Source organism: Pongo abelii, chromosome 2 (assembly GCF_028885655.2).
Source record: "Pongo abelii isolate AG06213 chromosome 2, NHGRI_mPonAbe1-v2.0_pri, whole genome shotgun sequence".
Lineage (NCBI taxonomy): Eukaryota > Metazoa > Chordata > Mammalia > Primates > Hominidae > Pongo > Pongo abelii.
Genome location: NC_085928.1, coordinates 38,404,152 through 38,419,120, shown reverse-complemented (window position 1 = coordinate 38,419,120; position 14,969 = coordinate 38,404,152). Strand labels below are relative to the sequence as shown.

Genomic DNA, 14,969 nt, shown 5'->3' with positions numbered 1-14,969 from the left:
ATTAGTAATCACAAGAACCTATGAGATCTCTATCATTTTTTAAACAGATGGTGAATCGGAGACTTAACAAGATTAAATGCTTTGCCCAAGGTCAAATAGCCAGTAGGATCAGATGAGAGGATGGGACCATGCTTCATGGTCCATGCTCCATGTTTGTTGTTCTAACTCGAGTCTATGCTTTTAACTCTGATACCCTATGCTCTTCCATAAGTCCTTTCTGTGCAGTGATACTCACTCATCACTTGTGCCAGCCATCATCTTCATGGCTGGCCAAAGCTGTCTGGCTTCATCTTCTCATCTGAAGAATTAATATACTTGCCAGGAAAGTTTACCTATGAGTTGCAAATTCAGGATACAGTTTAATTCTAATATCCCACCTTGATTTTCACTTATGAGGCAAAAATTTCCATTTTGATGTGGTTTAGTGGCTCTTATTCCTCTTTATATTTTTTAGTCCAAATGGAACAGAAGTTTGAGGTTGCCTTTCCACATTCAGTTTTTGGCGACCTGTTCTATAGGGCTGTTAAACTAGTAATCACCAGCCAGTTAGTAGATGTATTTATAGAGTATTTACTGTATGTCCTGCATTCTCCTAGGGCTGTGCTGGCTGTTGGATAATTACTGTCTTTAATCTCCTTTTTGCCTGATCTTCCACAGTGTTGCAACGGTGGTGTCTGTGCCACAAAATGAACACCTGCATTCTTCCTAAATTATCTACAGATTATTTTGAGTGTCTTGTCTTTTCACCTGTATTTTAGTTGTGTGTTAAATTTATCTTGGACCTCCCATAACACCAGGCACATAGTTTGAGTACCTAGGAATGATTCTAGGGACATTCTCTAGAATATCATCAAATATATTGTCAGAAGAGCTGGCTTCTGCTCTGGCTCTGCAACTATTTAGCTGGAAGATTTGGTGACTTTTTTTTATCTTGGACTTGATAGGCCTCACTTTTCTCAATTCAAAAAATCAAAGCATTGGTCTAGATTGCTAGGTCTTTTCTAGCTTAAATTCTTGGCTTCTGAGATTTCTGTAATTTTTTATAGTTATCTGGTAGATTGATTCATAGTGGTTGTATTAACAGGAATAAAAAGATTGTGAGTGGACTTGAATGCGCAAAGGTGATATTAGGTTAAGTTTCAAATATGTGGAAGCAGTAGGGTATACCGAAATCTAGATGTCCTTTAAGAATGGACTTACAGATTTGGATTTAAAGTTGATGGTAGTCACTGTCATTCTCACTGACCTCTTTTGGTAGTGGAGTTAGAATCCTAGGCTTGAGATAAAAGGTACTTGTTCATGACAATCACATAATCACAGATTTTTAGGTGTGAAAGAGACACAGAAATCATAATCATATGCCCTGCCCTTGTTTATTTGTTTTTTGTTTTGTTTTGTTTTGTTTTGAGACAGATTCTCGCTCTGTTGCCCAGGCTGGAGTGCAGTGGCGCGATCTCGGCTCACTGCAACCTCCACCTCTTGGGTTCAAGTGATCCTTCTGCCTCAGCCTCCTGAGTAGCTGGGGTTACAGGCATGTGACACCACGCCCGGCTAATTTTTGTATTTTTAGTAGAGACAGGGTTTCACCATTTTGGCCAGGCTAGTCTCAAACTCCTGACCTCATTATCTCCCCGCCTTGGCCTCCCAAAGTGCTAGGATTACAGATGTGAGCCACCACGCCCAGCCCCTTGTTTTATATACCAGAAAACTAAAGATTTGAGGAATGGAATTTGCCAAAACTTATACATAGCTGCAGATCAGGTCTGCCGACCAGACTCCCACTATCTCTAAGCTCCTGGTTCATCCCTCACTAGGCTTGTTAATGTTTTCTTTTTAGCATTCATAGTATTCTTTTGTAAGCAATAAATTCACTATCATGTATGTTCAAATACACATTCAAAATTATTTGTAAAATTTAGTTCAGAAAACTAAATTTCTGGGAAGGAAAAGCAATCAGGTAGTATTGTCACTCTATCTGAATTTTGACCTCTGAAATTAAAAGGCATTGTATGGAAACTGCTGAGTTGTGCAGTTTTAAGAGTATGGTTTTGTGACATCTGTTGAAAGTTAAGTCATGACGTACGGTCCTAAATGGTTTTTTAGTACCCACACGAAGTAATTAATCTCTCTGCATCCCTTTTCAGATCCTGTGTTAGGTCCAGCATGTATGAACACAAGGCTGGTCATGTCGTAATTCTGTATAGAATTACAATAACAAAATATGTGTTTGTGGTGGATCTCCATTTTGTTCTGGCAAAGAACTAGATGCCCATGACAAAGGTCAAATGGAGATCTGGCATCCATTTCAATACTTATAAGACATAGTCTTGAGAATATGTAATACAAATAACTCCTTGCCAGAAAAACTGAAAGGAAATGATTGCATTTGAGTACAATGTATTCTACAACAATAGTTTTGAGTGTATGAAATTTAAAACTGCTGGCTTTCAAAATATTTTTTTTAAGTAGACTTTTTTTTTTAAAGCTTTATACCCACTGTGTATTGCTTTGTGGGATACCCTTAAAAGCTGAGATTTAAGACCAAAGAAACTGAAAATCTTAATGGCACGATATTGAATTCTCTAGTAAAATACTTTAGTTTAATGTGTTTATTGATTTCTCCTGAATGTTCATGAGCATTAATGTTATTACATTAGTTTACCATAGTGGTGCCTTTTTTTCTACCCGTCATGAACTCATAATGCCTTAGAAGAATCAGTATCAGGTCTTAAAGCCTGCAGTGGTGTCTTTGTTTTACACAATGAACAAATATTCAGGATTGTATGTAGGTGAGGACGACATCTACCTTGTTCGCCCAGTATCTAGTATGGGACCTGGCTTGCAGTAGACATATATATTTAATCAATTATTGTTTTTGTTCTGTTTTGTTTCAGTTAATGAATGGCAAGTAGCACTAGCTCCAAACTAATGAGTTTAACCTAAAAATTAGATAAATTAACTCATTTGTGTATGTATTTCAAGGGGGTTTCCAAATCCTCTAGAAAGAAAATTTGATGTTTTTGAGAGAAGCCTTTAAAAGTGGTCTGATTTACTCAGTTAACAGTAGGGTCAAGTATGGCTCAAGCAGTGTTTTAGTCACCTTGTCTGATGCAGTCTGGAAAAATAGGCCTGTCATAATAGAAAAGGATTGATGGTGAAAATACTTGTTTATAAAGTTGTTTCAGCCAAAGGGAGAGGTGGAAGTGCTTTGTTCTTCATTAAAACTTAACAGCAAAGAACTTCCCAGGGTGTGGTCAAGGCAACAACACTTGAAGCTGGACACCTGGTAACTTTCCTCCAAAGGGCCCTAAGGCCTCTGCACCACTGTTCTATCTAGTCAAACTTGGACAGAAAAGGAAAAAGAGATTAGTTCTACCTTGACTCCTTTCTTTGTGGCTTTTGAGAAGCTGCCATTTGAACTTCTGATTTATAAAACTGAACGATCAGTGCTAACCTACTTGGCCAAGATTTTATGAAAAGTAATTTAAGGCTTTAACAAAATCCATGGTTGAAGCCACAGTTTTATACAGAGCTGCCATAACAATATTTGTTTCTTGCTTTAGTTGTTGTTTCAAGACCAGAAATGCAGTAACATATATGGATAGCATACATAGTTTGTTTTAGAATTCTAAGAAAGAATGCATGGTTTTAAAAAAAAGCAACTTTTTTTTTTTTCCTTCAGAGCCTTTTCCCCCATTGAAACTGAAAAAGAAAAAAAAATATGCAAGCTTTTTTGAAAGTACAAACAAAATTGGCATTTCACTTATGGGAAAATTTTGCAAAATTACATTGACTAAAAGTGACTTTTGTTTTGGCTTTCCTGTGAAGCCATACAGAAAGGCCAAAAATTGTTGGCATTGCTTTTGTGTAAAAAACCTTTTACATAGACTCCACCTGTAATCCAGCCAAGTACATAATTCAGGTCATTGGTGACACACGTATCCACATGTTGGAGCTGGTCAGTGAACGTTGTCATGAAACGTGGATAGAATATTACCATATGGACAGACCAAACCGCACGGATTACAGCTAAGGAAACTTTGCATTAACATGCTTGGGAACAGGCTTTCCTGAACTGATCCCTGCCCCCACCCACCGTCAGTGGGAAAGCCAATTGCTTACTGATTACGACAGCAACATCACTTGGCAAACATTTTGGCCTGAGCTCAATGTGTGACATCAGTCTCCTTTAGGGTTTTCCACATAAAACAAATTCTCCAAAGAAAACACAGAAATTGAGCCTTAATTTGAAATCCATTATTACATCCTCTGAGGTCTCATTAACTACCTCAATCATGTATTTCTTAATTTTTGTTTTATTTCCAGGTAGATACAAACCAACACTTAGAATGTGAGCACTAAACCTTTACCGTGTTTATTTCAGAGTTTCAACCAGATAGCCCTTTGTATCTATTTTCAACCAACCTCCCTTTTACTGGGGTTATGATATCTTTGTTTCACTGCTGGGAGGGTTGCTAGTTTGGGAGTGGTTTACAACACTTTGTTTGAGGAAGGAAGTAAACATTGTTCTTTGACCCTTCAGGATAAGTTAGTCTCACTTTTGTGGGAGGCAGCTGTGTGCCTGAAAGAAAGCACTCTCAGTGAAGTTGGAAGGACTCAGTCATGGTGTGTTTTGCCATGTCACTTTGAAAGCAAGGCACGCTACGGGTATTTCACACTCTTGTGTGTAAGCACCTCCTCTGAGCGTTTATTTACCTCTAGTCATTAGTTTCTCCCACGTCGTGTTTCGTTAGATGGTATTCATTTAATACTACTTTGATGCACATGGCCTTAAAGCAGATAGAAGTCAGTTATGCCTCATGAGGCCTGCAGTCTCCCAGCAGAAGGCAGGAAAGCAGGAAGGGTGGACGTGAATGGGCCCACAGTACCAAGATACTGCAATTGTGATGTTCAGGCAAAGCAAGGGAAGTCACATATGCATCAAGGGAGTTGAGAATAGGTTTAATATTGTCACATTCAAAGAATTCCATCTGGAAGCTGTTCCTTGGCATATAGAAATAGATGAATATTCTCATATCTTCTGGAATGGCTAAACAGAGTGATAGACACTTTTTCCTACTTCTTGTTAATGGCATGTTCACTTTAATTATTCTTCAAGGTAAAGAATCCTATAAAGGAAACTTTATATCCTATAAAGCTAAAAGTAATCTCTTAAGTTCTTTCTCTTAAATTCATTTTATATATTTAGAAATACTATTCTTCATATATTGATTTAGTGATATACACTTTACATTTTTCCCACAATTTTTCTTTTCCTCCAGCCCATGGCCTTTATCCCCACTGATCTTTTGTTCCCATTTCTCAGTGTTGTTCCTCCTTGCTCTCTTGGTTTAAATAATCTTTGCCATCTGCCTCCCAACATTCCAGTATAACTTCAGGATAGCCCTCCCCAGCTTTCCTCCAGAAGATAGTAGAGATACACAGTGAATATCAGAACTCTCCTCCAATAGCCCTTCACATTCCCACCATAAATCTGTATCATCTTGCCTTCTCATTAATGTGGTAAGCCCCCTGGGCAAGGACAGTCTGTACCTCTTTGTTCTATGCCAGGCAACACTCTGACCGTGATCAGTAAATGTTCATAATAATGAAAGATGAAAGAAAGTGTCTGTGTTCAGCAAGTTAGTGCCAAATAAGTATGGAGGCCAAATGAGGCCACTAGTGCCAAACCACAGGGGTTCAAAATAATGTTTAATATAACATTGTCTCATTGAATAACAAATCTTATATTGTAATGTCTGAGTCAAATCTTTCTTTGGTGCCAGATTTCTTGTGTTCCTTTAATCTGTCCCTGTAGATATTTCAGAGTTCATGAGGAGCAAGTTACTAGGACCTTTCCCCTGCCCCCTCTCTGCCGTGTAGTGAAAAATAAACCTCCTGGAAAAAATAGAGTGAATATAAGTGCCATGGATTCTCTGGCACTCCGAAAAAATGTCTACCATAAAGTATATGGAAAATAAATGAAAGTTTGCTATTAGCCTAGATATTGAGGTAACTAACTTAAGTTACCTAGCTGAAGTATGAATTGGAAGTAGTTGAATAAGCCATTTGAGATTGGTTACTTTCCATCTTTTCAGTATCAATAGAGAGGGTTAATTGTCCTTTCAATTTCATATGGATGCTTATACTGTCTACAGTGGTTCAGAATAGAGGGTCAAAGTAGAACAAAATAATCTACCCTACATATGGTTAGAAAATATTTACCAACCAAACTCTCCTTTTTTGCAGCCACGCTTCTCAAAATACTAGTTCACATTTTAAGCTTCTACATTCTTATTTCTTATTTTGTTTTTTAAAGCATTGCAATTTGGCTTCTGCCCTTACCACTTTATTGAAGTGGCTCATTAAGTTCCTCAGTATTTTCTTCATTGCCAAATCCTGGGACATTTCATTCTTTTCTGCATTATTTGGTGCTATTTGACTGTTCACTCTCTTTTTAAAGTCTTTGCTTGCTTCATTTCATTGCCTTCTTTGTCTTCTGGTTCTTCTAAGCTTCCACCATTTTTTTTTTCAGCTTCCATTTTCAACCCCGTTTTTCTTCCAGAAAACTGCCAAGCCTTGATGTATTCTAGGGTTCTCTTTCAACATTCTCTCTTCTCACCACACCAACACCCACAGTTTCAGCTATCACCTGCTGCAGATCCATATCACCAGCCCATCCTTCTGCAGACCTATATTTGCGACCATGGGTTGACTTTATATATATTATTCTTTACACCAGATACTGTAATATACCAAGGTACCTCACACTCAACATGTCTAAACCAGGACTCATCTCCTACCCACTCACCAAGTAGAAACCATCCTGCCTGATCAAAATCCTACAATACAGAAAACTGTGCCCCATTCCCATATTTCATATGTTCCTGAATAGCCAGGAGTGCTTCTCAGTAACTCCTTGTTTTCCTTGCTCTTCTTTCCAGTCTAACCAGTCACTAATTCATATTGACTAAACATCATAAGTAGTTCCTGCGCACACCCCCCCCCCAACCTCATGGCCGTTGGAACACATCCCCTCATCTTTCTCATCTGGATATTTGCCTTCTATGTGAGTTTTTTGCACCCAGTCTAAAGCTCCTCCAGTTGTTCCTTCATGTTCCCTTAATCGTTCTTTAGGAAAGCATAACTGATCTTCTTATTTTCCCTTTCACAATTTTCCATTTGCTCCTTCAGGCCAAAGTATAAAGTCCAGCTGCTCAAGGCAAGCCTTTCCTTTTCTCATCCTACAATCATGCCCTATGCTATGGCCATGTGAAAAGCTTGAGTTCCCTCAAAATGCAGGTTCTTTTCTCACTTCTATACTAACACACTTATTTCACCCCTTACCATGAATATAGTTTTCATTCTTGTTTGTCTAGGGACTAGACCCCTATTGCCTGGTCTTTGCAGCCTTCACAGGGCACTCCCTTCAAGAGTTAGGGGCCTAACATTTATGGTTCCACAGTCCTTATCACACATCTGGTTATCCATGCATTGTACTGATAATGTCTTCAAACATATCCTTTTCCTCACCCTGGACTATGAGATCTTTGAGAACAGAGACTGTGTCATATTTATCTTTGTATCCCTGACACCTGGTACAGTGGCCAGCTCATAGATTGCAGAATGGGACATCGTTTTGTCCAAAGCAGCCTTACCTTTCACATTCCTGTTCTAGTAAGCATATGAATTCATCACTCTTCTCCATGTATTCTTTATGTTTTCTCTTTTCTTCCTCCAACTCCAATATGGTTTGCCTATGGAATTTTTCTGCCACTAAAAGCTGTCCCAGGATTCGTCTGTGAGATTCTTTATGTTTTTCCACAACTTTGTCCAACTACAAAAGAAAACACATTTATAGCCTGTTACCAAATTGTTTATATACAGTCATCTTTCACTCTTTTAGAAATGTCCCTGTTTTGATTAATTCAGCAATGGGTTTTTTTGTTTTTTTGTTTGTTTGTTTTGAAACAGTTTCACTCTTGTTGCCCAGGCTGGAGTGCAATGGCACAATCTCGACTCACCGCAACTTCCGCCTCCCGAGTTTAAGCAACCCTTCTGCCTCAGCCTCCCAAGTAGCTGGGATTACAGGCATGCGCCACCATGCCCAACTAATTTTTTTTGTACTTTTAGTAGAGACGGGGTTTCTGCACATTGGTCAGTCTGGTCTTGAGCTCCTGACCTCAAGTGATGTGCCTGCTTCGGCCTCCCAAAGTGCTGGGATTACAGGCGTGAGCCACGGTGCCCGGCCAGCCGTGGGTTTTTTATCTCCTTGTTTAGTGTTTATTCTCTTATTAATTGATACTTTTGGGTGCATTTCAATACAAATGTAGTCTTTTTATTGTCATCAAATTTTTCTTGACAGAATAATCTGTGTCCCTGTGGGTATCAACTATTTCCACATAACCTCTTTCTAACACTCTTATGTCTCTCTCCTGAGAAGCTACGTTAAAGAAATGACAGGAAGTAAGAGAATCCTTGCACAGTGCTGGATTCACAGCTGCCCTAGCTGATCTCTTCTGCCCCAGCCCACCCTATAGTTCTCTGTACCAGTATATGCCTCTTGGATCGCTCTACCAGGACATGCTATGATTTTCATTTTATTATACATCAAGGTATTTCCATTAAAATAGATCTATGGATAGATAATCTATTATGTGTTGGTGTATAGTGTGAATGTCACCAAATGTAAGTACTAAGTCCGTTCAGATTTTCACAGCACCATACTTACATCTTTTTTACAAAATGATCAACCTGTGCCTGATACATGTGTTTGTCTCCCCTGCTAGACTGTGAACTCCCTGAAAGCAGGGCCTACATCCTTCTTTTTTTATTTTATTTTTAATACTTGGCATCTAACAGAGTGCCTTGCTTATAAGAGGTGCCCAGTTTACAGATTGGAAACAAAACAAGCAAGCAAGGAAACTGAGTTTTTTTTTTTTTTTTGGTCACACATCTGCCTTTATTGTGAGCAGCATGTGGGACACTTCCAGCAGTAGTTTTAAAAAAATTTTTGATTAACAAAAGTAGGGATTCAGAGAAGCTGTCCAGCTGGTACCCTTAGGAGCTTATACGTGGATGCTAAGCCACAGCAGCAGGACAGGACTCCATAGCCTAGGAAGAGTGAGAACACCAAGGACATGAGGAGCTCTTGGCAGATATCCCAAGTGCACTTGGTGGAAGTGGAGGTGACCTCATAAAGGAAGAACCAGGCGGTAAAGAACATGCCAGTGGCCAAAAGCATCACAGTCAGATGGAGTTAGGCAGCCAAGCTCACTGGGCTGGTTTATCAGCTCCTGGCCTTGAGCTCCATTTTGCCCAGCACGGGGTAAGCTGCCACCAGGAAAACATGTTGGCAAGAGCTAACTCAGGATCTTTTGCTAGTGATAAATTAAGATCTATTAAGAACTTGGTTTTGAAAACACCTGACTTTCTAGATTAAATACAGATGCAGTAACTGATAATGTTGATTGATTTTTACGGTTTGCCTTTGTCATAAAAGATTTAGAATGTGTGACTCATTGTGAATTTAAAGCCAATTTAAGTTGTGTATCCTAAAAAGCATGTACTTGACTAGAAATGTACTTGACTAGAAATCTGGGCACAAAATGACCAAGTCGTTTCAGAAAAAGAATACAACTGAGATGTCCCAGCATATAGAACCCAGTAAATTCTCTCTGACTTCTAAAGACTTAAATTCACAAAATACTTCATTATGCCATACAATTGTTGATGATTTTTAATAAATGTAGCCAGTCCTTTTGTGAAAGCTGAAACTGCTATGTTGTATTGCCTGCTGGCAGAGGCATCTTCTGAGAGGGAGGCTCTAGTGTTGATTGTCGTGGAAGTGTGTCTCAAACCACTGCAGCCCTCTGAAAATTTTATCTTCAGTTGCCCAAACATTAGAGTCCATTGTAAGGAAAATTCAAATCAACTCCTTTTGCAATTTGAGAGTGAAATAGTGATAGGATCAGCTTTACTTTAAGGAAGTTATTAGTTGACTTAGAAAATACATTCAATTTAATTTGTCACAAGATTGACATTAGAATTAATATATGAATAATTATAGTAGGTATTCAATAAAGCATAAATGAATTACTAAAAGAGGCTTTTCTAAATCCAAAAACAGTATTTCCTTGGAGAGCTTGTTGTAATTGTCAAGATATGTATATTAAACTTTATTCAAACCAAAGAGAGAAAATAGAAGGTTTATTTAATCCACTCTTGCTTTCCATTGTGTTTTTTTCCCTTTATATGTTCGTGGTTGTTTGAAGCTAAGGGAAGGAAGGCTGGAAGGAAGGCTAGAAGGAATCCGTGCCCTTCATTTATTCCATGACCCCCTAAGCGGTCTCCCTTCCTCTAGCCTTACCTCTTTGCAGTCTGTCCGCATCACTGACAGCGTGGTTTTTCACCAGTGGGACTCCACTCTCCTGTTCGGGGCCAAAAGGACCCTCACCATCTGAACCTCCTGCCACCTTGGCCTCATCTTCACTCCATATCTTCCCACCGATCCTACCCAACTTTCAGCCACACTGGACTTCAGGCAGTTCTTGTAATTCACCATGGTGCTTCAAGACTGCTTTTTTCAATGCCAAGACCTGGAAATCTTTTTTCCTCTTTCACCAAAACTTTCCCTATACGTGAGCTTTTCAATACATATTAACTAACTAAATGAATAAAATTAAATTTAAAAGCTGAATTATACCATTGCTTAAGGTAAGTATTTTAAGATTTGCCCTAGGTTATGCTAATAATACTGAGACTCTTTTATTATAGTGCCTTGGTAAATCCAAAATGTTGTTATATTTTCTTTCTTTTTTTTTGAGACGGAGTTTTGCTCTTGTTGTTCAGGCTGGAGTGCAATGGCGTGATCTCGGCTCATTGTGATCTCCGCCTCCCGGGTTCAAGCGATTCTCCTGCCTCAGCCTCCCAAGTAGCTGGGATTACAGGCATGTGCCACCACGCCTGGCTAATTTTGTATTTTTGGTAGAAACGGGCTTTCTTCATGTTGGTCAGGCTGGTCTCGAATTCCCGACCTCAGATGATCTGCCTGCCTCGGCCTCCCAAAGTGCTGGGATTACAGGCATGAGCCACCACGCCCGGCCCATATTTTCTATAATATATTTTTTGGAAGAACTAAGAATACCTTAGGCTGTTAATTTTTTTTTAAGGTAAGTTCTGATATAGAACCTTAGGCTGGAAAGGAATAGGAGGTTGAAACTCTTGTGGACTGAGTCCTTGCCTCTTCCCGCCCTCTTGACCACACCTCTGCTCCTAGCCCCAGCCCCAAGCATGTTCCAGCTCACAGGCTTCCACCAGTTTTTCATCTTCAGTCAGTGTTCCTGTCGTGTCATGTAACCGAGAGCAGTTTGTTCTTCTAAGTTATTTTGCCTTAAGAATTAGATAAATCACCTCTAGTTTACCCTAGACATGATTGAGATTTTTTAGATTTTTCAAAAAGAACATTATGAAGAAAATAAAAGGGAGAAGGGGTGTTAACACTTCAAGATGTGGGAATGCAAAAGAAGAATAACTTTAGCATGCAAGATGCTTATTCTGATGTAATTAGGGTACAGTCACAGCTGGTCTCAGCAGGAGCACTGCCCTCTCTCCCTGTATTTTCTTCAGCCCTGTGTAGGAAAATCCTAGGCAGAATTCCCCTTCACTGTTTATTTTCTGGGCATTCCCCTCTCACCTAGTACTTCCTAGACTGAGGAAAAGGATAGACAACTGGGTTGTGTACGCGGAGTCGTGGAGTTATTTTGGCTTCAAGGAATTGCATAAACTGATAGCTGAGGAGAGAGAAATCCATGAGGGGAAAGTAGAGGAAAGAGAGGAAAATTGACAGATCATGGAGGTGGGAATGTAAGAGGTGTATGTATATAGGGGTGTCTGTTGGAGGAGTAATCAAAAAAGGTTGGACTTGTAAAGCAGGGCCAGATTATGGGTAACTTTCAGGGGCACCTTACAGAGTTAGGATTGCAAGCATTTGTAGAAAGGGGGTATTTCCAGTTTTGCATGTGCACAATAGAATTATTTTGTAATTACATTTTTTCCCACTGATTTCAACGTAAGTTTGGAATCATCCTGTTTCATTTCACATTGAAGTGTTGAGGGGTTATGCCATTTGTAGAGTTTTGTTAGAGTTATGTTCAGAGATCATTAATTTGCATTTGAGCTCACAGGGGTTGGGGAATTTGTGCCTGACACTGTTTCATAGTTAATATGTTGGGAGCCAGGATACAGTTTTAACAGTATTCACTTGAATGCAGCTCTGGTTCCTTTTGTTTAAAATTTGGATTAAAGTGCAAATCAACAGACTTTGGGTGGTCTCATCCTCACCCCTTAGAGAAGCAGATCCATATGACCAAACTTATTCACTATTTGGCAAGACAGTAGTCTCTTCTCTCATGAGATACTAAAGACGAGAATAGCAAGGACATTAGAGGTCAGTCCTGAGGTAGGTTGCCAGAGTTTATTTGAGGGAAATTTGTCTGAAACTTGCTTTCACTCTCCAGCCTCAACTCATGTTCCTAGTTGTTTCTTTTCTATAAAAATGAAAAATTATGAAATTTTCCATGAAGGTCTCAGAGGAAAATAAAAGAATAAAATAAGAATTCCAAAGGGTTTCAGAAATGTCAGCAAGTAAAAGAGCAAGCAGTACTGCCTTCTCCCTAGTGGTGGCCCTGTTGGGACTGCCCACCTTTGCCGTTGTAATTGCTAGGTACACTTGGTGAGGGAAAGGTCTTTGCTGTCATTAAACTTTGAAGGAAAAAGAAGGTATGCACTCATCTAAAATATATGTTTTTAAAACCTCTATTTCTTGGACAGTTCTTTAGATTATTTCCATTCATGTTCAAAATTTCTATGACATAATACCTCAGCGTTTTCAAAAAATTAACCTCTGTGGTTGAACTTCATCTGTTTTTTATTACAGCCTGGGCACCCTGCAAGTTCCCAGAGTGTGTGTGTGTGTCTTTGTGTGTAAGCACATGTATGTGTGTGCATGTGTGTGTTTGTGTGTGTGTGCCTGCACATGCACGTGAGAGCGGGGAGCATTCTCTGGCATTTGGTAGATTTTGATTGATGTCAAGCAACAAACCTAGTGTACGCATCCTGTCTATGGTTCATTCTTTTTAACTTTCCTGTTGAACTTGTCGTATTTATCTATTTTGTGTAGGCTTTAAGTGCGTTAGAAAGTAAAACTGTAAGGAATCAAAGAGGAGTTACAGATCATGCTCATCTGCAGGGCTAGTGCTTGGCTGCCTCCCAGGTACACACCCCTGTTGTGGTACATACCTCATTCATTGGTTTCTCATAGATGTCCTCCTGCCAAGGGGCAGATTTCGCTTGAAAAGCATCTCTCTGGAGAGCCTCTAACACCTTTTTTGGAGTGACAAACCCATACTGAGCTTCCAGCAAAGCCAGGTCCATTTTTTCAGACTTTAAAATGCCTATGACCTCATCTCGAGCCTGTAGGAACAAAAAGTATTTCAGAAAGCCTGCTGTCTCTACCAGCAGTCTCAGCAAGTGATTTTTGTGATAGTTGGCAGTGCTTTTTCTTCTCTTTCAAATATAAATGAATCATATTTCATTTTCACACTTTCGTAAAAAGTATCAAAACTATATCCTTTCATCCTTCTTGTAGTCTAATTACACAATTGATGTTTTAAAAAGTGATTACTATACAACATTGGAGGACTACATTTTTTTATTATGTTTGACAAGCAGATATCATGATATCCATCAATGTACTAGCATTTGGATTTTCAGGGGGTAGGAAATAAAATTCTCCTATATGTGTACCAGCTGTTTTTAGATTTTCATGTAGGTTAATAATGTCAGGGCTAGTCTAGGAGCCAGTTCACTTGGGGTACAAAAGCACCTATTGTTGTTTAAACCAATCCCGAAGTCATCTGGTGTTGTTGCTACTGATGCATGCATGTGCACTGAAGCTCCTGAGCAGCACGGGCAGAGGATGTGACCTTTCATGACCTGTATGCCAATCACATGTCATCATGACAGCCCCTTTAGATGGGATTAATTACACTTTGAGTTGGCAGAGGAGAATTCTTTGTATATATACTTATGCTTTGCTTTCATGTACACACATGTATGAACCACAGATATCTATTTCTGTGGCAGTAGGAACACCAAATTCACAAGCAGCCTTCTATTTGAAGCATGGTGGGATAACTCCAACCCAGCTGACCTGCAGTTCTCCCTCCAGAATGCTGAGGAGAAATAACAGGTCATCTCTTGAGAGGTCTTCTTCTTGGTGGCCACTACCACTGTGTGGCTTCTCTGCCTTGGGACACGGAAGTATTACATCCGACTCACTGGGGGAGTCTTTGTCTTGCTGTCTATGCTTCATGTTTTTAGGCCCTTGGAAACTGTGGCCTTTAGTATGTCTTGGAAATTTCTTTTGGGCTGAGCCCTCGGTATCACTGCCTCTGGAACGCATTCTTTAAAGCCTGGAAGGAGGGAAGACAATTTGTAAAGCTTAATGGAAATGGAGTTTTAATAAGAGTACCTATTACTACTTTAACAAGTCTACATTCTTGTTATATTTACCACAGCCCCAAACTCAATCTTTTTGATGTCTACAGCAGAGAAGGATATTAGCAGATTCATAAATCATAGTCTTATTTGCACTTCTGCTTTTAAAGCAAACATTTAAAAAAATGTGTTCTGTCTTGATTAAGGCCACTTATGTCCATGGGTAAACAGGCTGTGTTTGAACTTCATCCCCCAAGCATTCCGCCTCAGGAACCCAGGTCAGACCTCCAACCATGACCTAAGTGCTTACTTAAGTTAAGACGTACTTAACATAATTATAATATTGTAAAATGGTGACTTTGCTAATTCTTCTGACTTTCTTCAGATTTACCTTATAGTATTTCCTTTAAAAATTGTTGGGGGTTTTTATGGGGTTTTTTGTTTTGTTTTTAAAATTTGTTAGCCTTTAA

General features: G+C 39.3%; 2 protein-coding genes and 1 pseudogene across 4 annotated transcripts in view; 1 reads left to right on the top strand and 2 right to left on the bottom strand.

Moving 5' to 3' along the window:
* Positions 1–14,474, bottom strand: part of FILIP1L (filamin A interacting protein 1 like) — a 104,999-nt gene extending 90,525 nt beyond the window's left edge. Inside the window, exons 1-3 of the mRNA XM_054551621.2 lie at positions 14,213–14,474; positions 13,300–13,473; positions 7,659–7,837 (exon numbers count right to left, since the gene is read on the bottom strand). Coding sequence (XP_054407596.1) covers positions 7,659–7,837; positions 13,300–13,473; positions 14,213–14,464 — 605 coding nt within the window. The 5' untranslated portion in view covers positions 14,465–14,474. The remainder of the gene's footprint in view (positions 1–7,658; positions 7,838–13,299; positions 13,474–14,212) is intronic.
* Positions 1–14,969, top strand: part of CMSS1 (cms1 ribosomal small subunit homolog) — a 370,900-nt gene that overhangs the window by 99,617 nt on the left and 256,314 nt on the right. The gene's annotated exons all lie outside the window — the stretch shown is intronic.
* LOC112132752 (transmembrane protein 258-like) lies at positions 9,069–9,313 on the bottom strand (annotated as a pseudogene).